The 23,609-nt window shown below is 38.1% G+C and overlaps 1 protein-coding gene across 1 annotated transcript in view; it reads left to right on the forward strand.

Annotated features, from left to right (window-relative positions):
* Positions 1-23,609, forward strand: part of HECW2 (HECT, C2 and WW domain containing E3 ubiquitin protein ligase 2) — a 111,373-nt gene that overhangs the window by 66,528 nt on the left and 21,236 nt on the right. Inside the window, exons 12-18 of the mRNA XM_009643585.1 lie at positions 3,487-3,611; positions 4,968-5,153; positions 10,188-10,322; positions 13,122-13,224; positions 14,244-14,340; positions 18,422-18,505; positions 21,505-21,614. Coding sequence (XP_009641880.1) covers positions 3,487-3,611; positions 4,968-5,153; positions 10,188-10,322; positions 13,122-13,224; positions 14,244-14,340; positions 18,422-18,505; positions 21,505-21,614 — 840 coding nt within the window. The remainder of the gene's footprint in view (positions 1-3,486; positions 3,612-4,967; positions 5,154-10,187; positions 10,323-13,121; positions 13,225-14,243; positions 14,341-18,421; positions 18,506-21,504; positions 21,615-23,609) is intronic.

Consider the following 23,609-nt stretch of genomic DNA (forward strand, 5'->3'; position numbering starts at 1 on the left):
AGAGTGACATAAGGCAGAAGGTAACTTCTGCCCCTGAAAGTCTGGGTGAAAATGAAACCATTTGTTTTCATTGCTGTCTAGTTTTTGAAGATTATGGCTCAGCCTATTCAATATGCTGAAGAGACGAATGAGAGATTCAGAGCATTTTTCTGTCAGTACCTGACTGGGTAAAAATACAAGCAGGACATTTGCAGTGAAAAAGTATAAAATTGTGTGGTCTGGGTTACAAATATTTTGAATCTGCTACTGCATTTTGAAATGGTAGAATATAGGACTAGAAAGGACTTTGGGCAGTCATCGGCTTCATCTCCATGCTGAAGATAGGTAGGCCTAAGTCATACTTGGCAAATGCTATCATCTCATGTGTTCTTATAACATGTTGTCCAGTTCATGGGCATTCTGTAACTTTCAGTCTACTCATACCGTTTCTCTTACAACATATTCTTAAATCCATTACTTCCTAGTCTTTCCTCGTGGCTTGTGTTTTAAGCCTCCAGTTATTTTGTTGGCCTACTTAGGATTGTCTTCAGTTGGTCTGTAGCTCCTGAGGAATATTTCAGAAAATAAATAAAGCTATGACTCTGCTGTACTGAAGAAACTGTGGAAATGTCATGTGTGTTATGTACAACAGTACATATATACATATGTACATTGCTGTATAATTTTTATTTTCTTCCGATAGTTGGACACTAACCACCAGTTCAGTCTTCGATCTGCTAAAATCAGGTCCAGACCCTTGTGTGCAGGTCTTTGATGCAGCGATCTGTTTTTCATCTGGTGTTTGTGCAGCCGATTATTCCTACCTGCACACAGGTCTTTGCACTTTTCCTATGTGTCACTATGGTTTTGAATCTTGTCCATCTTGCTGTCCAAGTACTGCCATGTCTCCCAGTTGGAGCAAGTTCTGTCCTCCCCATCCAGTCATTAATAGAAATAATGAATAGGACCAGAAGCAGACGGATCTCAGTGGAACAACACTTGGTGTACTCTTTTTGTTTGACATAAATCGTAACTGCTGTTCAGTACATTTTTGCAAACTGCTACATACCCTTCTCCAGGTGGTTTCATCTGTTTCACTTAACTTTCTCCCCCAACATGATTCTGAGATTTTAATGTAAACAGTACTAAAGGCCTTATTAACATCAAAATATGTGGCCTTTACACCACTCAATTAGTAGAAAATAACTTTGTTAGTTTGCCATGATTCATTCTTCAGAAATCCTAGTTATTTGCGGTTTTCCACCTTGCTGTCTTCTTGTTGCTTTAATTAGTTTGACAATTAGTTTATGTGTCTGTCTGCAAATAGAAAATACACCAACTCATCCATAGTTTCCTTCATCCTTTTTTTACCTATTCTTAAAAATTGGTATACTATTTATCCCTTTTCTTTTCTTCCGAGAACTCCTTTAGACCTCTGAAACAACCACCAATGTCTCAGAGATTGCTTCACCTAATTTCCTAAGTGTGTTAGAGTACACTTCATCAAGCCCAAAGGGTTTGAAAATTTCTGGTTTGCACCACAGTATAAAGCACCACAGTCTTTAAGTAGAAGTCTTTAACCTGCTGTTGAACTCTTCTACCCAAAGAAGACAGTGCTAACTTTTTGAATGAAGACAGAAGGAAAGATCTTTTTTAACAAGCTCTACGCATCATTACTAGTTTTTCTTCTTGCCAAGCAGTTCTCTCCTTGGTCATCTTCCTAGTACTAATTTACTAATACATCTATAAAGTTAGCTTGTTACCCATCCAGTCCCTTACATAGTTGTGTTATGTGGTTTGGCTTTGTCTCTAGATGCTCTTGGTATTCTCTTCCCTAAATTAATCTAATACCCAAGGATTGCCACCCTTTCTTGAGTTTCAAGTTGTGGTAGAATTTGTGATTTAGCCAAGTGCTCCCTTTATATTTTTTTTTCTTCTGCCTTAGCCTTTTCCTTTTCTGTCTTTGTTCATGTACATATGCAGCTAGATGGTTTGTTGTGGTGTAAACAAATCAGTTTAAAGCAAATTTGGGCTAAACCCTAATCAGCAAGTTCAACTGAGTAAGCTTTTTGTAAATCAAATTCATAAACCTCTAAACTGCAAGAAAAACCCACCCGGTGACACATTCTGGTTTCTAGATTACCCAGACTATGACAGTGGACCTATCTGCAGCATGTCACAGCATCTTCCAGGGTGTGAGATGTAACTGGTGTACACCCAAGGTTTGTTCCAATACAGAGCTGGCATGCAACCGCAGTGCGTACCTGGAAGATGCTCCCAGCCCAAGCATTCAGGCACAGCTTCAGGGGTCTTTATGCTATACTGCTGTCGTTCCACAGACATGCCTCATGTGGGAGTGCTTGGCGTCTATTGTTTTAAGAAGTGTCTCTAAAAATCCTCTTGTTCATTTATTTTTCCTACTTATTACCCTTCTGTTTTCCTCTAATGCTTGGAATGAAGCATATTCCCCATTCCCCTTTTTCCATAATGTTTACCCATCCATATTTAGAGTTTTACACTGTCTTTGTTCTTTTCCTCCTCTTTTAAAATTTTTTCTTACTTCTCCCTCAGTTTAGAGTCTCATTGACTGCCTCTCTTCGCCTTTCTCTGCCTGCAATTTATCGGTCTTTTATATCCATGGTAGCTATGTTCTACATGATTAATGTTCATTTGATGGGAAAATGTGCAATATGTAAAAGAAAGAAACTGTGAAATGTAGAAGATGGCATACGTTTTAGAGTCAAATCACTGCAGACCCAATCTGAATTTACAATTTTTCATTTACATTAAAATACGTATCCAAATGTCCTGTCGGTTTTCAAAGATAATTGAGGGCGGGGGGGGATCAGTTTTAACATCATAGCAAATACCACCCGTAATGTATTTTCAGTTCCTGGTACTGTTAAAAAATCAGTGCACTTTTACAGTTGCTAGGAGAAGACCCAAATGTTTACTGAAAGTTGAAACCCAAAAGGTACTTCCTTGGCAACCTGTTTCTTACTTATATAAGCTGCTTAAATACTGTATCAGAATTGGGGCTGTGTTAATGACAGTGATTTTTTTTTTTTTTTAAGGAGAAAATGAAACATTTTTAAGTATACAATGATTTTTGTATCCACTAGTTAACATTTAAAAAATAACTCACCTGCATACAGCTACAGTATAGCAATGTAGGCATGCCACAGGGACCTTCTTGCATCTTATACACAGGCACATATTTGGTAACCCAAATAATTGGATGTGATTTTTTTCCTTCCTTTTTTAAATGATTGTTCACCAAAAGCAACAAGTAAACATTACTGAACTAAAATTGTGATATTTTCAGGAACTTCAGTGCTCTGTTAGAAGAAATTCAGGTACACATATATGAAGAATTCTTAATAAATCTGGAATAATTGTATACCTAGTGCTTTTCTTGCTTGTGTGATTCAAATTGATATAGTTGTTTGCAGTGATGTTTTGGTAATGATTATTACTGGAAGTCTTTGTCATTCATTTTGCTGTTAGATTTTCGAAGAGAGAATGTGCTGCCTCACTCTACCTCCAGATCCAGACTTACTTTATTGCTCCAGTCTCCCCCTGTGAAATTCCTTATCAGCCCAGAGTTCTTTACAGTGCTGCATTCTAACCCTGTGAGTATAGTGCCTACAGCTGAAAGACTTTCATAAATACGTGCTTATAAATATAGTTGTCTTGCGTACAAAGATATTGCTCAGTGTTTTATGCTAAGGTATTGGTAGTACATAGGGAGGCTGGATAAATTCAAACACTCATCATCATTCCTTCCAATTGGTGGGATATCAGAGTTGTCCAGAGTTGGGATTATAGCTTCTATAGTTCTTATTTTTCACTCAGTTCTTCATCTTTCTTACGGTACAAGACTCATTCATTTATGGAAGCAATAGCTTTCTTACTGTGCTTTGCAGAGGGTGAGAGACAATTCTGAGAATGAAAATGATGCTTGTTTGTTTTTAAGATCACTTTTCTGCTTATGGGATGATTTGTTTTCCAGATTTCCAGGTTTGTATCAAAATATATTAGAGTTCTCACTGAACAAAAAAGCACCTTTTCTGTTTTGCCTGTTCTTCAGTTCTTCTTACACAGTTTCTTTTCAGTGTTTCTGTTCCTTTGTGTAACAGGATATATAGTGTAAACAGAAATAATGGGATGAGTAATTCGTTGTCTGCAAGCACACTTGTTGATAATCCAGTGGTTTTTAAATTACTGGTCAGCGCTAGTTTGGTTTTGATATATATATATATATTGGCCAGGATACTCCTGGCCAGAGAGTAGAGGTGTAAGGGCACAGAGCGATTTAGGTAGCTGGACAGTGCCATAGGAGAGCCTATGTCTTGGCTTCTGTCTATTGCTAATGCCGAGAGAAAAACCTGGTTTCTGGTTGGCTGGGTTTTTTTGGAGGGAAGAGTGTTAACTGCTTATTTTCCCCATTTCTCAGTGCTCTCCTTTTACTCTCTTATTTTAATTTTATTATATAAATTACACACGGACATGCAATTATAGGGTATTATTAAAAAAATGAATAGGTGGGAAACAATATGTAGATTTGTGAGAAGTATCTCTGTCCTGCAGCTTTATTGCTGTATTCTATGGCTGCATTTGACTCATTGTTCTAGAAATTAGAGAATATCTATGAAATCTGTACTTTTAAAACAATTTTAATGTTCTAGGATTCTTCACAGTTCCAGGGACAAGTGTGGTAAATGGAATCTGTAATATATTTCACACTTTGCTGAAGTGAGTCAACTGTGAAATTTTGTATATCTCAAGCAAAATAAGAAACATGAAACACTTATCCCAAAACCTCAGAAGGAGGGCCCTTTTTTTTTTTTTATACTGTTGTGGCTTAGAGATAATTTTTAAGGTTTTATAGATGATTAGATCATTTATTTACAGTGGAAATGATATCTTTTGTAGTAAGAAGAAATTTTATCTTTTAAAAGTATTTTCTTTTGTTACTTATTTTTCAGAGTGCCTACCGCATGTTTACAAATAACACTTGTTTGAAGCACATGATCACCAAAGTCCGGCGGGACACCCACCATTTTGAGCGCTACCAGCATAATCGTGATTTGGTGGGCTTCCTCAACATGTTTGCTAACAAACAGCTGGAGCTGCCGAGAGGTTGGGAGATGAAACATGACCACCAGGGCAAGGTAACTGCATTGCACATGTGGCTCTGTTGAGTGCTTGATCTTGGATGTTGCGATGTCAGGACTCAGTTGGTTGCTCTTAAAAACAGCATAAGTGTACGTAGTTCTCTATAAAAGGTGCACATCCTTTTCTCCTGCTTTTGCCAGAAGAAGATCGGAATTTCTCATCTGTGCTGACAAAGCATTATATGAAAGGAGGAGATGATTGATAAATGGTTATTAAGCAGTACAAGGAAAACTGCTAGAAAATCTGTAGCCTTTGTAGTGCAAAATAAGTTGCTTAGATTCCCTTGGATGTTTAATACTTCATTTGAAAAGTATTATCTACTGTGTAAATACAGGCAGTTCAGTGAAGTTCTGTGGAGTTTTGCCTGTGTACTCATAAGATAATTTAGATGTAAAGTTACTTTATTGTTATCTACTGAATTTTATGTAGTTATTGTTGAACCATTTGTATTAGCTTTCTTCTTGTTTTGACTGTCAGGCTTTTCCTTAGGGCTATTTTTTTTTTCTCGCCCCCTTCAACCTCAAAGTCTTGAGTGGAATTCATTAGCGTGCATTATTTATGCTTTTTTCTTTAATAGGTAACCATTTTCCTAGGTGAGTCCTCTACCCAAATGCAAAGTAGGTCCAGTATTCATCAGTTTCTGAGGTGCACTTCTGGGTGCACTTAAGACTGAGATAGCTCTGGGGATGATCACTCTATTGATTATGTATAAGAAATCGTATGTAGTAAGTTTCATTAATAGGGAGCTTGAATAGTTGCAAGTCTTACTGCTTTTCAAAATGGTTATCGCTGTTCAATTTCTAACAAAATATTTTAAAATCAAAGAATGGACACATTTTTATAGTAGTAATGTAATTTTAATGTATCTTTAAACAAGTGTATCCTCACTATCTAGAATATGTTTTTTCTTGCTGAAGGTAAGTGTTAAAAATAGTCTGCGATTAGCATGTGAGGAAGGGATAAGGCTATCCGTTTGTGTGAGAAGTCCTCATTAGGACTATAGGTATATTAAGCTTCTCAGTTCTTATGTTTATCAGTCTTGGTGTACAGTTAGCTGTGAGTGTCCATATAATGATCTTGATGCTTGAAAAGATTATAGGCAGATTCTAAACTGAAGGATAGAAGAAGCGCTTGAGGGTTGCTTTCTTCTTGGATTTATTAACTATGGAAAGCACTGTGGTTTTTTCATTAGAAACACAGTTAGGAATGTGCAATTACAGTAATCTTGTTCTTTGCCTCCCTCACTCTTCAGTTTTAAGTAATTCTTTTCAGTTCTTCAGAGGCCAGTTTTCTCTTGAAGAATACAGCAATTTTCAATTGACTTTAATGGGCGCTCCATAGAGAGAATTAGACCTTTGGATTTCTGTGCGGTATTTGGTAACAGCGATGCTACCATAACACTGATCAACAAGAGGAAGCACTGAGTAAAGCCCCACTGAGATTTCGTTACTTTGCATTAGGCTAAGTATTGTTCGTTTTCATTACATTGAATTGCCTTTGTCACAAGTAGCGCTTGTGGCCAGTAGAAAAGCCTGTTCAGCACTCAAGAGAGATGACGGCCAGTACATGGTGAGACCAGTGCTTAGTGAGACCAAACCAAAAACGGACCTGCCTTTATTAAATCATAAACCTAAAGAGAAGCAAGTAGAAATTACCCATGCCACAATATATAATTATATTTCCTTTCCCTGGCTACTCTTTCCTGCTGCGATGAGGTTTTCCTTTACTTTTCCAAGTATATGATAGTAAGAGGCTTGGTGCTCTTGCTCTCGCTCTCACAAGGCACAGTGATCATTCTGACCCTTATGCAGTGCTGAGTAGTAGAGTTTTTACTCCCCAATGTCAGTGCATTCCTGGTTGCTTGTCCTCTTTGCAGGCTGTCTTCCAAGGTCAGCTTGGGACTGCCTACCTCTGAACTCCCTTCCAAGCTGCACAGCAAAGCCCGGTTGCCCACTCCTCTTTGACTCCTCCATGTATCCCCTACAGAAGATAAAATCTCTTTGGCATGTAGCTCTCCCTAAAAAGTCTGGCATAACTGGGGTGTAGTTTCTGATTAGCATTACAAATGAACCTTCATCCAGTCACTGACCACAGGGAGGCAGAAGACAGCTGGAAAAAGTGGTAGCAGAAAGCATCATATAGGCTAGATAGGTCCCTCAGCCTGGTAACTTTGAAATTTTGCATTGCTGCAAATGTGCATGCACACATGTATATACAGATAAGCACCCCAGCACATTTGTGCAATGCGTGTAAGCACACGTTCTTATTTTAAAGCCAGATGCAAATTTATGTACTTTTTAATCAGATCTCTGCAAGATGTGCAAATACATAATAAGTTATTGTAGGACATTTATTCTTTTCTTTATACAATGAAAGGATCCATTGAAATTTATTACTGATGTCTTCAGTAGGAAGAAAAGGTATTTTAGCAAGCTTCATAGACTTTAATTGGAAAGATAAGTTGGGCAGCTACCTTGTGTTTAATGGGCTAAATGTAGTTTTGGCACTAACCATCTTATGTAAGGCTCTTCAAGCATCATAGATTTATGGATTATAGCTGGACAGGAGTTATGAGAGGAATTTTTTTGAAAGAAGACTGTGAGCCACGCTGTATTTTGAGCTGTGTGCCAATGTCCAAATTAGCCCAAAGCCTTGAAGCTCCAATGATTACCTTCACCGAAGCTTCAAAGTAGTAATTTATGCTTTATTTGGAAGTAGGCTGCTACTAGCTGGCTTGCAAGCCTTCGTATTTAATATGACATTATTGTCTTTAAGTTAATGTTTAAACAGAGTTGTTAATTTAAATGTAACGCTAAAGAACACTGCATGCAATATTTGATTGCTGTATTAACTCAAAGAACTATGTAGTGCAACTCTGGGTCATTCTTTCTCCTATATCAAATCAGTACCTTTTTTTCCCTAAGTGATTTTACAGTTTCACGGTGACTTAATGAAATCAACCTTTGTTTTGATTAAAGTATTTCACATCTTATAAATACACATAGACCAGGCTAGATAAAATAGTAGATACAGGGACATTAAAAAAAACACCTATGCCAACCACTTGCTAAGAAGTGAAATAAACCTGTCAATCAGGAGCAAAATTTTCAGAAAGCCTGGATATGTCCCAGCAGCCTCTTCCAGTCATTTTCCAGGCCCAAACCTGAGATTTCAGAATGGCTTTCATTCTGCTTTCCTGGTGTAATCTGTATACTTGCGCTGCAGGTGACGTCGTTATTTGTCAGGGTGAACAAGTCCTGCATCAGGCTCAAACATTGCAAATAAAATTGCATTTATTGAATACACTTTATAGGTTTTGAACTGTGGAACAGTCATTTTCACTTGCATATCTGTAACTAGGTCAGATGATCAAAACGGAGTTCTTCCTTACTGTTCAGGTAATGTGATTCTGTGCTTGTAGGCACAGGTTACAGGTACAGGGCTGGCTTCCCTGTTCTGGAGCGTTTCTAAGGTTTTCCAACTTTGGTGTCCCTCCATATGCTTCTCCTTCCTTGGGAAATGGAAGTATGGACATTTTCTCCCACTGCAATCCATAATAGTATTAGTTGCTGTATAGCATGGCACGTTGGTTTGTCTACCTACCTTTGTAGCAGTCAGAAGAATTGCATTTTCTCTGGTCTGGCTGTAGCAAGCAGTCTGAAACAGCGATTTCATGAATATTCTAAGCTGGCATCACTGCCAAAAGAGCCAGTTCTGCTCTCCTCTCACCCCTGGTGGGCTGACCAAGGTTAGAGGAACCAACGGGGAGAGGGACAACAAGAGAGTAATTTTAGCCTGGACCAGCTCCCCAGCTGGCTGCACTGCATGGCTACACAAACACTTGTGCCAAGCACAAGGCAGGAAGGGTGCGCAAGGGATGAAACAAGTGGTCAGGATGGGGGAAGACAAGAATGTTTCTTTTGCTGACACTGCAGGACTGAATTGTTTATGAAATTGTGGTCGAACTACCTCACTGGTATCCAAACACAGAAATGGCTCCCGCAGTCCCCGACCACCTCTCTGCTGGTCCAGCTTCTTTTATTCCTCAAACCAGATGTCACTTTCCTGTAATTCTTCTGCTCAAAACCAGGATCTTTTTTTGCCACTTCCACATGTTTCCAGCATTGTGACTGAAAAAACCAAAGTGTGATGAAATAGAACAACGCTGGTTTCCAAGTGCAACACTAACATGGGAAAAAGTTTAAATTTCAGGCCTTAGAAAAAGTTTAAATTTCAGGGCTTAGAAACCTTTTTGGTTCAAAGAGGACAGAATTGTAGGAGGTTTTAATTTTCCAGGATACATGCTCCTGTGACCTTCCTTTCAGCAAATGGTTGACGGGTGGTAGTTCCCACTGGTTGCCTGGTTTAAATGTTTTTGTTGCCATCATCTTTGTGTCCCTGACTGACCTTTCTTTTTGGTTTGGGGTTTTGGGGTTTTTTTGGTGGTTTTTTTTTTTTTGTTTGTTTGTTTGTTTTTTTTAAAGGTTAGTGAACTTGGAATAGTTGTATTAGGAGGATGGCAAAAATGCCTGTTGGCCTGTAATCATATTCATCACAGGATTCAATCATACACTTAACATCTATACACCCAATTGTGTTCATAATTATATGGTAAATAGTTCACAAAAGGGAATGGTTTTGCCACTTAATGACATCTTTTTAGATGCTTACAAGGAAATGAAGGGGAGAATGTACCAAGATTACTTTTATTAAACGTTTAAGTCTTCTCTTCTTGACAATCATAATAAAGCTTCCTACTTCTGATGCTTGTCAGATGAGTAGTTCAAAGGGCTTTATAGACATGAATGACGTAAGGCATTAAAATTCATCCCTTCAGTGAGATGGAAAACTGTTATCCCTCTTCTGCTGAAAAGGAAATGCAATCGACAGTAACGTGAGGAAGATTTTCCAAAGCCTCACATCAGCAAATGAAACCTAGATCCTGAACAGACGTTAACCTTGGACTCACTTTTTTTTTTTTTTTTTTTTAAGTATTGGCCATAAATTCTTTCTTTTTTCTCCTTTTCTAGGCTTTCTTTGTTGACCACAATTCCCGCACTACCACATTCATTGACCCCCGGCTTCCTTTGCAGAGTAGCAGGCCCACTAGTGCGTTAGTCCATCGGCAGCACTTAACTAGGCAACGCAGCCACAGCGCTGGTGAGGTAAGTTGGATCTGCCCATTCTCTTTGGGAACCACTGGGTTTTTAGGATCATCCTCTTTCACATCGTTCCCTTCACCATTCCATGTTGTGAGGAGCATGATTCTTCTGTAAGCATACTGTACTCATCTGTAAACTTTTATTATTTTATTTGCTGGTTTTGAAATGTATGATTTCAGTGGAAAAATACCAGACATGAGTTTCTCTTACTTTTAATTCGCAGTAACCCCATTTAACCACAGGAGAGCATCTGATTACAGATTACCACTATCTGTATCCTGTCTTTCGCTGTCAAAATACGTATTGTTGTCTAGCATGGTGCCTGCCAAATATGTTCATATAACTCTGCAAATAAGGAGGGGGGGGGGAAGTGCATGTGTGTATATACAACTAGATACGCAACTTTCCAAAAAAGTATAAAAAAATCTTACCATATATAGGCTTATCAGACTTATATACATTTGCATGTGTATTTTGTCTCTACTTTCTAAACAGAAGTCAATGGAAAACACTATTTTGGTGATATGTCACTGTGGACCATTTTCACCAGCAGCCTCCATATTGTTGTAACTTCTTTTTACTTGTGAGCGAGTGTATGTACAATGACTTAGACTTCAGTTGTACTTTATTTAACCTCCATACTGTTGGCTGTAAGGTGTCTTTTCAGAGGAGGGCTATTCTGTGCCAGGAATTAAACATAGTACAATTTAAAAAGGCAAGAGAGATGCTCTGATTTTTCCTTTTTATAGCTCAGTCTTGTGGTAGAAGAAGTTCTGCCAGAGGTCTGTTTCAAAGCAGGCATGAATCTTCTCTGCCACTTCTCCACCAGGGCTTCTGCTGAGTCACAGCAAGTGAGTGCCATACCACTGGCTGCACCTCTTGCCATATCCTGTGTCAATATGGTTTAGGCACCCACGATACTTTCTGCACCCCACCCCCAATGTAATGTATGTTTTACAAATGGTTTAAAATATCATTTTCTGTCAATTTGGTGATATGATGTAGGCAATTTTGTCTTACAGCAGGCAAAGAAACTAGAAGTGTCTTCATACAGCTATTTAGGTCTTTGATAGGGTAAAGCAAGTATTTCTGTCGTGATTGATTTATAACAGAGCAGAAATAATTTTTTTTATTAACTTCACCAAATATACGCTGAAATTTTCTTTAAGCAGCGTGCAAAAGCTCTGCACTTAAAACTGGGAGATTCATGGCAACCGTGCTGCTGAAGTTGTCAATACTGCAAAATAAGTATGGTTTATCCTGCAGGAAGTCGTCATATATATTGCATATACACGGTGCTGATTACCTGTCAAAATTTCCCACTCCATCTAGATAAATGATACTCCTTAAACGATGTTTCTACCTGTAATTTTGGAAGTACTTCCTTGATACTGTTACAATTGTAACTTGAATTGAAGTATAATTCCAGATAGGAATCTCAGACATAGCAATTCAATACAGTATTCCCATTCTGGGATTAATGATGTAATGATGTTCATTTATATGCATATGTATAAACCTGAACACCGATTTTTCTTCTGTGCTTATGACTTAAGTATTGCATATTTGCAGCTGTTTTTCCTGTTTTTAAACCATTGCATCAAGGAACTGTACATTATTGCAAAAAATGAATACTTAATGAAAAAAATTCTCAAAATACTTTCTTTGGATTTGTCTTGCCGTGAACTTTGATGTTTTGAAGCCACTGACCCAGTTTTTACAGGGAGATGCTCTAAAGCAAACATTAACCAGTGTAAGGAATGCCTTTTTAGCTGAAGCTGAACTGCAACGTGAAGCTGGAGCTAATAATAATGGCATTCCTTTTCCAGCACAGTGCCTACAGGAAATAATTTTTCATTTTCCTAAGGGAGTATTATCAGAGAGCACAAAGGTCTTGGGAGATACCTCAGGACTTTTGCTTCTTCATGATTTCAGTGACTGGATTTAAAAACAACCTTTATAATTATAAAGGTTGTTTTTAAATCCAGTCACTGAAATCATTATATTATCATTATGAAATAATTATTCGATCTTTTGCAGTTAGATGTTTTAGAGATCTTTGAAGCTTGGAAGTGTAGTTCAAATGCTAACCATTACATGTAGGCAGAGGAGCTTGAGAAGTAAACATGAAGGTCCATCAGGATGAAAAAGAGGTTGAACAAAATGTTTTATGTAGATAAAATACAAAACACTGACACTGTAGAAATGACCAAAGCCTCAGAACACAGAAAAATGCAGAAGTCGCCCTGACATCACCAATGCTACCAGGAACAATTTTACTCAGAAAATCAGAACAGTTTTACTGAATGATTGTAGGAAACATATTTTTACCAGTTCTGGACTTGTTTGCCTTGCCTGAATGTGAACTCGCTTCTTTATCCTCCTGCATCAGCCACAAACTTGTTTCCAGTTCAAATTTAGGGAGATTCCATTCATGCACAGAAGTAATAGAGGTGCTAGTGAAAGAGCAGAATTTGATTTTCAGAACCTTTGATAAGGATAAAGATGTCCATGAAGTACAAAAGACCACCTGAAGGAATCCCAGTTTGAATTTTTCAGTCCCTTTTCAGAATGGGACTATAATTTAAAAATAGCAATAGACTTTCAATCGGTTTTGATTCTTTGTATTAATAGGCACAGTATACTAAATAATGTTTTACTAATAAAGGTTACTGGGGATAGTGATCAGGCAAAGCATTTACAGACATGCATAGTTTTAAGCGATATGAGTTCTCACTTTTATGTACCCGAGCACATACACTGGCATAGAGACACTCATTGTGGTTACTTGCACGTTTTCAGGTCGGAGAGGACTCCCGTCATTCAGGACCACCAGTTTTGCCAAGGCCGTCTAGCACATTTAATACAGTCAGCAGAGCTCAGTACCAGGATGTGGTTCCAGTGGGTATGTCAGCATACGGCCTCTTTTCAGAGAAGTTCTCCATGACTGAGCATGTCATGTCAGTGTGCACTGCTGGGTTTTTCATTTGGTTGGGGTGGGTGGAAGTTACCATTTGTTATGATTACTTCTGTCCATCAGCATTTCTGAATTGTTCAGTTGCAACTTGCAGGAATAATACTGAAAAGTGTCTGTGCAGAACCAAAGAACCAATGTAAAACGTACACCTTCCTAGCTCGCTTACTCTAATGGGTGACAGGAAGCGAGCCACGTTGTGTCCTAATGGGACTCTGTGTATTCCCAGTGATTTTTGTACAACTTCTGGGCATCTATTTTGGCAGGATTCCAGAAAGCGTTAATCAGCTTGGAATTAGTCATTAGCTTAACTTCTGTTCTCGGTTACATACACACAAAGTTACTGACTTCTGTGCCACCAAGAACAGAATTTAGCTTATTGAATCTAACAGCTGTCACATTGTGCTAAATCAAGATAAATTAATCCAATTGACTATAACCAGCTCTTTGTACTGTGGCATGTTTACTTGAAAATCTCTGCTAATTTAAATCCTTCCCCTTGCCATGGACATGGTGTGCATATAACTGCAGGCTCAGCAATTAGTGAGGATTTGATATGGGTGTTTCCAATGACTGCTTAGTATTTGAGAATGGATTTCAGTGCAGTGAAAACCAAGGTCCCTGCAATTTTATTCTAGCAATGAAGATTCTAGTTCGACCTTAGCTAAGAGTGTGAGTAATAAAATGTAATAGAAATTGCTAACAAAATTAGAGCTGTTAAGAGTGGGAAGGACGTGTCACAATCAGATTTGGTTCATAATCCAGAAGCGTGTTCCTTAAATGATAGTAGAATTGGTAGCCTTACATGAAAAAGTATTAACACAATACTGCTAAACTTAAAACTGTGAAGATGAAGTCTGCTGTCATTATTGTTCAAAACTCAGAAGGAATGCAGTCCTGTCTTTTAGTATCTTCTTGTTTCAGCATGGTATTTTTGTTGGTATTTTCAGCTTACAATGACAAGATTGTTGCGTTTTTGCGGCAGCCCAATATTTTTGAAATTCTACAGGAGCGTCAACCTGACCTTACCAGGAATCATTCACTCAGGTAATAAAACTAGTGGAGTCTGCTATTCCCATTTCAATACAAAATGCTAATTAGAATTAGTTTCTTTCATTAAAATTAGCAGTGGAATGTAGCAGATTATAGACTTTTGGCCTATTCAAACATTCATAAAGCTGTGGGAAATAGTTCTTTATTGTATTTCCATGTAACTGCCTGAAATAAGGTTTATGAAGAACAGAGGCAATGTGTTATTACCAAATAAAGGTACCTACAATAAAACGTTTGGAACAACTGGCATAAGAGATTTGCTGATGTCTTCAAAATGTGCCAAGACAGCTGGATGGCATGGCAAATGTCCCCATTCATTTCAGTATGTGTACAGCTGGGACTGTGAGCAGAATGGCATTCGGGTTTGTCCTTACCTTCTCAATTCACATTTACAGAAAGGCTACCCTGACCTAATGACCTTAGAGGCAATTTTACATCAATCAGAATTTTTAGTGTTTCTCCAAAATTTACAAAATGGGTATCTACAGGTTTTTGCATAGTCCAACAAGATCTGATGAAGGATGATCTTTGATTATATGGTTGTTGTAACTCCCTCGTATGGTTAGACTAGGAATGATAAAAAGTGAAATTCAGAAAGTGGCAAGATAACTAACAGCTTGGATATTAGTGACTAGGGCTCAAGTGACTATTCTTCTTTGGACACTAAGTTTAAAAAATGCTGGTTTGATGGTTGCCGTCTGTCCTGTGCAGAGATCTGCCAATGCAGCACTCTGTGTTCCAGATGCCTATCCACGCTGGCTGGAGCAGCAGCCAGCACTGATTTTTCTTTTTTTTTTTTTTTTTTCCATTCTTATAGTGTTACTTATTGATCCCTTTTGCTCCATGTCCTGCAAGTTCCCAAAATTCAACAAGCTGTACTGCAGTTTCCCAAAGCATTGTTTTCTACCAAGTTTTGTGATGAGGCTTCCATGTTAAAGATTTCTTTTACCCTCTAAATAAATCCTGGCTGACAAACCTGAAATGATGTGCTAGCAGAATACATGTTCTCTAGAAAATACAGAGAAAGGAAGGAAAATAAAAATCTACAGTTCTCAGCCTGTCAAAATAGTTGCTATGTTGCACCGTATCACTACAAGCAAGTTTGTCCCACGAGGCTTGGTTTCAAATGTGAGCAAACTAATCTGTTGGGAAATAGTATGCAAACAATTTCTGATTACTAGTAGGTTTATTACTCCTTTTTCCTTTCTGCAGGGTGCTTGGCTTCATTTACTCCGGTAGCAGTCAGAGTGTCATTTTCTTCATGTTTTGTGTTTTTTTGATAGTTTAGAGTTCACATTGTTCAAAAGACTTGTTGGTATTATCAGATTCTGCTTCTTGTAGAGCCTTGCTTCCCGATTGCGGAATCATAATTTGCTACAAGCTGAGCTCTTCTCCAGAAAAAATAGTTTTCAGATTAAAAATGGAAGATCAAAGGGTAAAAGATACTGTTTTCTGTAACTCCTCATTTACTTGAGACTGTATATCCTTCTGTATGCTTACTTTGTAAATAGACTGATGGTCTATGTCTAACTTACCTGCTTTAGCAGAATGACTGAGGATTTTAATGGACATAGTTTTATTTTATATTAAGTAGGATTGGTCAGAGAAGCCATTCTGTTAAGCCAAACGGTTCCACTCTAGTCTTAGTCTTTGAAGTTAGTATATTTGATTGAGATAAAGTATCTTCCATTATACCTCTCCTATATTCTTCCAGAGCTGATGCTTTAGTGACGTTTCTTATATTTTTATAAAGACCCCAGTTTCGTTTTTCCTAGTTAGTCTTTTAAGACCCTGTTTTAGCAAGTTATTGGAATCCATGTCTATTTGACACATTGTGAGACTAAGCAGCTCCAACACTATGAATTCTTTGTGCCTTTTTTAGTGTAGTGATCAGTACAACTATCTGTAATCTATTTCTTTGAGGACCTCAGTTCAACTGAAGTAGAATGATGATATATATTATTATTACTATTATAATTATTACATAGGTGAGGAGGAAAATTAGTATTTGGCCAGTGAAAGAGGACAGAGATTAATTTGAAAGGTCTCTTACATTTTATGTCTAAAATAATGTCTCATTCCTAAAAAGAATGAAGAGATGTGATAAGAAGATGAGGTTCTATTAAGATATGCAATGAAAGTATACTACAAGTAGGAAATTGTTGTTCAGAGGTTTTATGGTAAGTGAGAATATTGTATTTATCATACAATCATATATACAGACAGACATTTATCATACAATTATCATACATACATTAAGCATGTAGCCAGGATCAACTCTCATTGCAAGCCACCACAGATAAAACTGAGATGCTATTAAATAATGCAAAAGGCTTCAGGAAAAGGCACCTGTTATACATTAAACAAAATTTATGTCTTAACATAAGGTAGAAGGCATATATTTAAAAAATACAACCCCATTCATTTGGAGGGCTGCGTAAGTCAGTTAACCCAGAAAATGTCCTTCTGTTTCCTGGGTGTTTCTGCCAACTGAATGCTAAGATGTATTTTGTAATGCACTGTTTATTTCCTCAAACCTTGCTATTTGGGCGCTGATGTAAGTTGCAGTAGGCTCTGGAAATGTCCAGACATCCCTGCCCTCTAGGCACTCTAGGGCCACGCTCACAGGTGGACAGTGCATGTTGGCTTTGGCTCAGCGCTGTGCTAGTGGGACTGCGGGGCTTCCAGGCTGAACTTGAGTCTTGACTGGTCAATACCGTGGCTGCAACAAAGCGGGTGCTTGACTTTCAGTACCTCTCTTCATAGAGAAACACCAAATTACTCCTGCTACAGCCACAGCTGCCACCCTGGCAAGCAGGGGCTGGGGGGCTCTGGGCACAGCCTGGCTGTGCCCCTTTTTCATCCTTGAATATGCTGTAAATGTAGTGCAAGTTACCGGGGAATGTATGTTAGGTCCACTGTTTGAGAAGGTCTTTATGCACCGTGATTTTAGAGACAGATGGCAAGAAATTTGGTTTGATCCTTTTGTTGTAATGGCTGTGCCTGAAATGATGTGTTCCAGAAACTCATATTGCAGCTTAAACTGTGCACAAGTGCCAGCAGCCTTGTTACACTCTCAATTGCACGGATCAGTTTTGATCTTCTTGTCACCGTTGGTAGTAGGACAATGAGGTAGATGGACCTCTGAGCTGAGCCAATGCTGCTGTCTTTATGTCTATATGTACTTTTATGTTTGTTTGGGGTTTTTCTCCTTTGGAACTGGGACAGTTTTCACTAATGGGTTTGGGTTTTGTTTTCTTTTCCTCCTGAAGAGTAAAGCCAAATTAGGATTTTATCTCTTCCATCATATAGCTTGTACTGATATAGAGGAAATAAAAGGGATGTACTTTCATTTCACAATGCAGGAAAAGACCCTACAGAGAAAAAGAACAGGAATCAGCCAAGGAATTATATTCAGTATAGATCCTAAAAATCTGTGTGTTACTATGCTCAGAGTTCAAGATGCATAGAATCCACAATAGTGACCCAGCTGGGTCTGGGAGGAAGGATGTGTGCTTGGGTGAGACAGAGAGGGAGAAATGGTACAAGGGTTTTTCTGGAAGATCTCTTAAATGCAATGTGTTATGAAAACCCCACTTTTAAACTCACAAGTGTGCATTGTAATTATGGTTTGCATTTGTACAAAGGTTCAAAAAAGACAGTGCCTCTTTAAGCAGTTCACTTTCAGAACAGTAATGTCCTCCCGCAGGGTTCAGCCTTCTGCTTTGAATTCAGGGACACAGCTAGTATGAACTTGAAGGATTGATTTTATTTTTTTTTTTAAATTTTTTTTTTTTTTTGTAACTGATTGGTTGGCTGTACTACCTGAAGCAGCCTGAGCGTTGAAGAGATGAGGGCAAGAGGAGAATCATTCCTCAGAACAAATTAGCTTTTGGGTTGTAATATTTTGTTTCTCACATGGACATGGTGTGGCAGGAAAGAAAATGGTTTCTGAAATACAGAAGCATAACCCAGAGTTTTTTATGATATACCCTGTACTTTTTCTTGTTGCTGTGGTGTACATTGTTGCCTTATTTGCAAAAGATATTTTGGAAGTCTTCTTTTGCTTACGCAGGGAGAAGATCCAGTTCATCCGGACAGAGGGAACACCTGGGTTGGTGCGTTTATCCAGTGATGCAGACCTTGTCATGTTACTCAGGTAGGCACTGCTGCTTTCGATGCACATATGGAATATGCTGTGGCAGCTGCTGAGGAGTGTTTCAGTGAGTAGTGTGTGCTGATTTGGTGACCTAATCATTTCCCCTTCAGTACATGGACTTGCAGCTGGGAGAGCTACAACTCAAGGGTCAGTTTTTTTTATTTTCATCATGTTCAGTTTCTACATGATAGTTGCTAGCTTGGAGGTCACATTTTTTCGTAACAGTGATGGAGCGTGATATTCTGCCTGAGGAAAGGCGAGTGCAAGAGCACTGTGCTTGCAATTTATATGGCTTTGCCCATACCACCTTTTATTATCCTGTTGCATCCAGCTCTGACATTTAGACAGGTGGTACAGTTTAGACCTCTTTGCAAGAATGTACCTTCTCCTGCTTCAAGAATGCGTCTGTTTAGTTCTGTGGTTTGGGAAAACCGTATTTGTGAATGTTCGTACTTGAGATATGTTTTTAGTACTTAATGTCTTGCTCTTCACTATGCTGTCAAGCATTGTCCTCGCTTAGACGTCCTTTCTTGAGGCTGCAGCGTCTGCCTGCATCGTCGGCCGTGCTTTTCTTTTTTTTTTTTAAATTTTTTTTTATTTTGTAACTGATTGGTTGGCTGTACTACCTGAAGCAGCCTGAGCGTTGAAGAGATGAGGGCAAGAGGAGAATCATTCCTCAGAACAAATTAGCTTTTGGGTTGTAATATTTTGTTTCTCACATGGACATGGTGTGGCAGGAAAGAAAATGGTTTCTGAAATACAGAAGCATAACCCAGAGTTTTTTATGATATACCCTGTACTTTTTCTTGTTGCTGTGGTGTACATTGTTGCCTTATTTGCAAAAGATATTTTGGAAGTCTTCTTTTGCTTACGCAGGGAGAAGATCCAGTTCATCCGGACAGAGGGAACACCTGGGTTGGTGCGTTTATCCAGTGATGCAGACCTTGTCATGTTACTCAGGTAGGCACTGCTGCTTTCGATGCACATATGGAATATGCTGTGGCAGCTGCTGAGGAGTGTTTCAGTGAGTAGTGTGTGCTGATTTGGTGACCTAATCATTTCCCCTTCAGTACATGGACTTGCAGCTGGGAGAGCTACAACTCAAGGGTCAGTTTTTTTTATTTTCATCATGTTCAGTTTCTACATGATAGTTGCTAGCTTGGAGGTCACATTTTTTCGTAACAGTGATGGAGCGTGATATTCTGCCTGAGGAAAGGCGAGTGCAAGAGCACTGTGCTTGCAATTTATATGGCTTTGCCCATACCACCTTTTATTATCCTGTTGCATCCAGCTCTGACATTTAGACAGGTGGTACAGTTTAGACCTCTTTGCAAGAATGTACCTTCTCCTGCTTCAAGAATGCGTCTGTTTAGTTCTGTGGTTTGGGAAAACCGTATTTGTGAATGTTCGTACTTGAGATATGTTTTTAGTACTTAATGTCTTGCTCTTCACTATGCTGTCAAGCATTGTCCTCGTTAATAAAGGAAATACTGTTACAGAGTTCAAGAAATGGGAAGCTGCTTCTTTAATATTTTTCACTGAAGAAATTAACTCAAAAAATCAGGCAGGTTTTTTTTTGCTAGAATTAAACCCTTGTTTCTTCTGGTGTATCCTCATCCGTTGTAAAAGTGCATCAAGAAATTCACAAATACATTTGAGTCTAGTGAAATAGGATTGGCATTAGTAGTGGTATTTTGAGGTCAGATTGCATAATGATAATCCTTTCTGGTCCCTAAATCTCTGAATTAATTACAGCTATAAAAATCTCATTTTAAAGTCATGCTGAAGCTTTTTAAAAATGAGAATATAGTTTCTTTAAAAACCTTCTAAGATTTTGGTTTTGCTATATAATGCATGGAGATGACACAGGTTTTACACAAAAAAAATCAGGCTTCAGCTATTTGTTTTTAAATAAAGACCACGTGAATGATTTTATCATTGCTCTTTGACTGTGTTTTATTCCCTCTAGTGTTCTGTTAACAGCAAAGACTGCAGATAATTCTTGCAGTGGAAATAGAGTGAATTCAAAATTTTGAATGCAGTCTTTCTTTTGTAGAAAAGCAATAATCAATATAACTAATTTTTTAAGAGAAAAACAGTAGCTAATGCTTCCCTAGAATAACTTTATCATATTCTTCATATTTTATTTCTCTTAATCTGCTCCCTCCCAAAACATCTAACTGAAAAGCTTTGCTTGACGATTTTCTTCCCATTTTATTAATAATCGAATAGTAGCATTGCCCTGAGGACATGTTATTGATTAAACGTTTATCTATGCATCCATTAGTTTCTTAAGCTGTTGGATGTTATGCTTCAAGACTGGACTGAAGTTTTAATATATATACATACACTCTGTATGTGATTAGGCTGCAAAATGTTTATTGTTTTTTCTCTTAAAAGTTGTGTAGCAATAATAGATGAGGTGTGAAATAACTCAGCCTGAACAGACGAGATGTGATGCCTGTTTCAGCAACAGTGTTAGCATTAAAGATAAAATAAAGAAATAACTTATGCCAACAAGCTTACTATTCAATACGTTCAACAAGTTCAGATGTGATTCTTAATCCTGGAGGCACAGAATGTTTGTCTCTGTTGCTGGTCTTTGTGCAGTATTGCAGATCTTTTTCCAGGAAAGTAAAGATAAGGTTATTGACCCCTTTGTAATGAGAACATAAAGGTTTTTTTGTTTTGTTTTTTTTTAAAAAAAAAAAGCAGCAAATTTTAAAGGCTGATTAACTATATTTTTACCTTGGTGACAAATACCACATTATGTATAGTGATGTCCCACAAAGGTAGTAATTACTGCTTTCCACTACTTTCGAGATCTGATTGAGGGAATGGCAATAAAATATTTTGTAGCACTCTTCGGTGTGCATATTGGAAATAGGCAAGCGACTACCAGAGAAAGCGGATTAGCAACTAGGAATTTATTCCTAGAAAGTGAAAAATGCTATTAATTCAAATAAACATGTTATTTCTTATTTGCTTCTTTTTACCAGCTTGTTTGAAGAGGAGATAATGTCATACGTGCCGCCACATGCCTTACTTCATCCTAGTTATTGCCAGTCCCCAAGAGGCTCGCCAGTGTCTTCGCCTCAGAACTCTCCAGGTAAGTTGCTCATGCACAGCTTCTGCGAGGGCTGTACAAAACCATTTCTCAATTCAATATGGCAGCCTAAAGCCAAGAACCTACTATTTGAAAACTATAACTTACTCCCTTTGCAGTTCCCAGCTTTTAGGTGGCTGAAGTTACACGAGGTGAAATGCCTTCTGCGTGGTCAGTGAGCTTGTCACGGCAGTACTTTCATTATGATGGTAGCTGTAAGATACTGCAGTAGAACCAGTCCCATAATTTAGTTTACATTATGCTGCGTGTAATGCCTTTCCACCTTTCTGAAGATCCAAGTTCTGTTGTTCCAGCAACAACAAAGATTTAGTCCTATTTTTGAGCAGAGCCAACAAGTGTGATTGCATTTGACTGTCAAACTTGAACCTTTGCCTTGGGCTCACAAGATGTTTTGCCAGTAGAAAAGATTGGTGTATTGCAGCTTCAGAGGTGGTGATTTTGTTCTGACTTGTAAAACATGCAAACTTGTTTTTCACTGTGAAACAACTAAGTGACTGCTCATGCCAGGATCCTGATGCCCAGAGGATTAAAAATATGAGATCTAATAACTGTACATTAAAATGCCAGCTTTAGTGGGGCTGTGGGGCAATGAGTGACAATTTTATGTAAAGCTAGATTGTTGTCCCTTAATGTGAGTTCAAAAGAGAGCATATTGCAGCTGTCTGGAAATACACGTCAGAATGGAATGAAATTGATATTTCATGTATTAAGTAAGAACTAAATTATTTCAAATACTACAAGTTCCATTTGACATCTGAAGGCTAAGTACAGCAATTTGAAGCTTATAGATGTCACTGTTCTTAGTTTTCTCAAGAAGATAATAGGTAAGTAAAATCACTGCAGTAAATCAGAAGTGGCGTAAGGGGATTTCTGCAAATTTGAGAACAAAAGTATAGGTAAATAGAGAACCTTTGGGATGTAAGCAACTCTAGGTAGTTCCAGACAATAAGAAAATTTTATCAGGAAAAATGTTGCGATTTTTATGAGCATTTCTGAGTCCAAAATTATAAAAAGCCTTACCTTTTCAAGTAACCAGATTAAAACCATTTATAAACATGTCCTGAGTGGTAGCTGTTCCTTCTAGTGGAAATAGGACATCTGTAGGACCTATTTGAAGAAACTGTCCAAAAACCTTAATGTTTTTATGGCATTCTGAAAAGCAGCAAAACATAATATTCACATGTATTGATATTTTGGATACATATGTGGTTTAGATAGAACTGTTTCCCTTTTTTGAAAAGAAAGGAAGAATGAAGTCTGCACTTATGCATCTTATTTCCAACTGCAAACCTGGCAGTTTTTTATGAGAAAAAAACAGGTTTGGCTTTCAGAGTTATAATTTCTTTGTTACTAGTACATGCACCAAATCATGCCGGGCAGGGCTTCACTCCAACAAAGTAATTTCAAAATGCATTCAGTCTTTAACATGTGATATTCTCATCTCTGCCTCAAAGAAGTAGCACGCAGTAAAGGATGAACAGTGAGGGTTTTAGTCCCGTTCTCCTTAAAATTGTAATGTCTATCCTATTTCTTAGAAAATTATAGAGAGACCATTGAATCTTCCTGTCAGTCTGCAAGTATGCGTGTTTGTGTTGGTGTACAAATGACTTTTTTGATGAAAAATTGTAAATAGCCCAGCATTTCTATGGAGGCTCTGTGTTTTTTCATCAGCTAAACTGGCTGTGCTGCACTGCATGAGGTTGCGTGTTAAGGGCCCATTGTTCACATCAGTCGCAATCGGTTGCACTTTCTCTTTTGGGAAAGATGAATAGTCATGAAGCTACTCTTTATATCTGCTTTAGAATATAAACTCTTTGAAAATCAAATATGATTATCGCATCACTGGCATTTTTTAGCTCTTCCATTAACATCTTTTGTTCCAAGGCGGAAGTAATCACTATAATTGCCCAGGAATTTCTTGGCATATGCATCTGATTTGCAATGAGGACTTGTCATGTGCTGACAGAATAATATCCT

The sequence above is a fragment of the Egretta garzetta genome, unplaced genomic scaffold (assembly GCF_000687185.1).
Source record: "Egretta garzetta isolate BGI_Z169 unplaced genomic scaffold, ASM68718v1 scaffold297, whole genome shotgun sequence".
In the NCBI taxonomy this organism is placed as follows: Eukaryota; Metazoa; Chordata; class Aves; order Pelecaniformes; family Ardeidae; genus Egretta; species Egretta garzetta.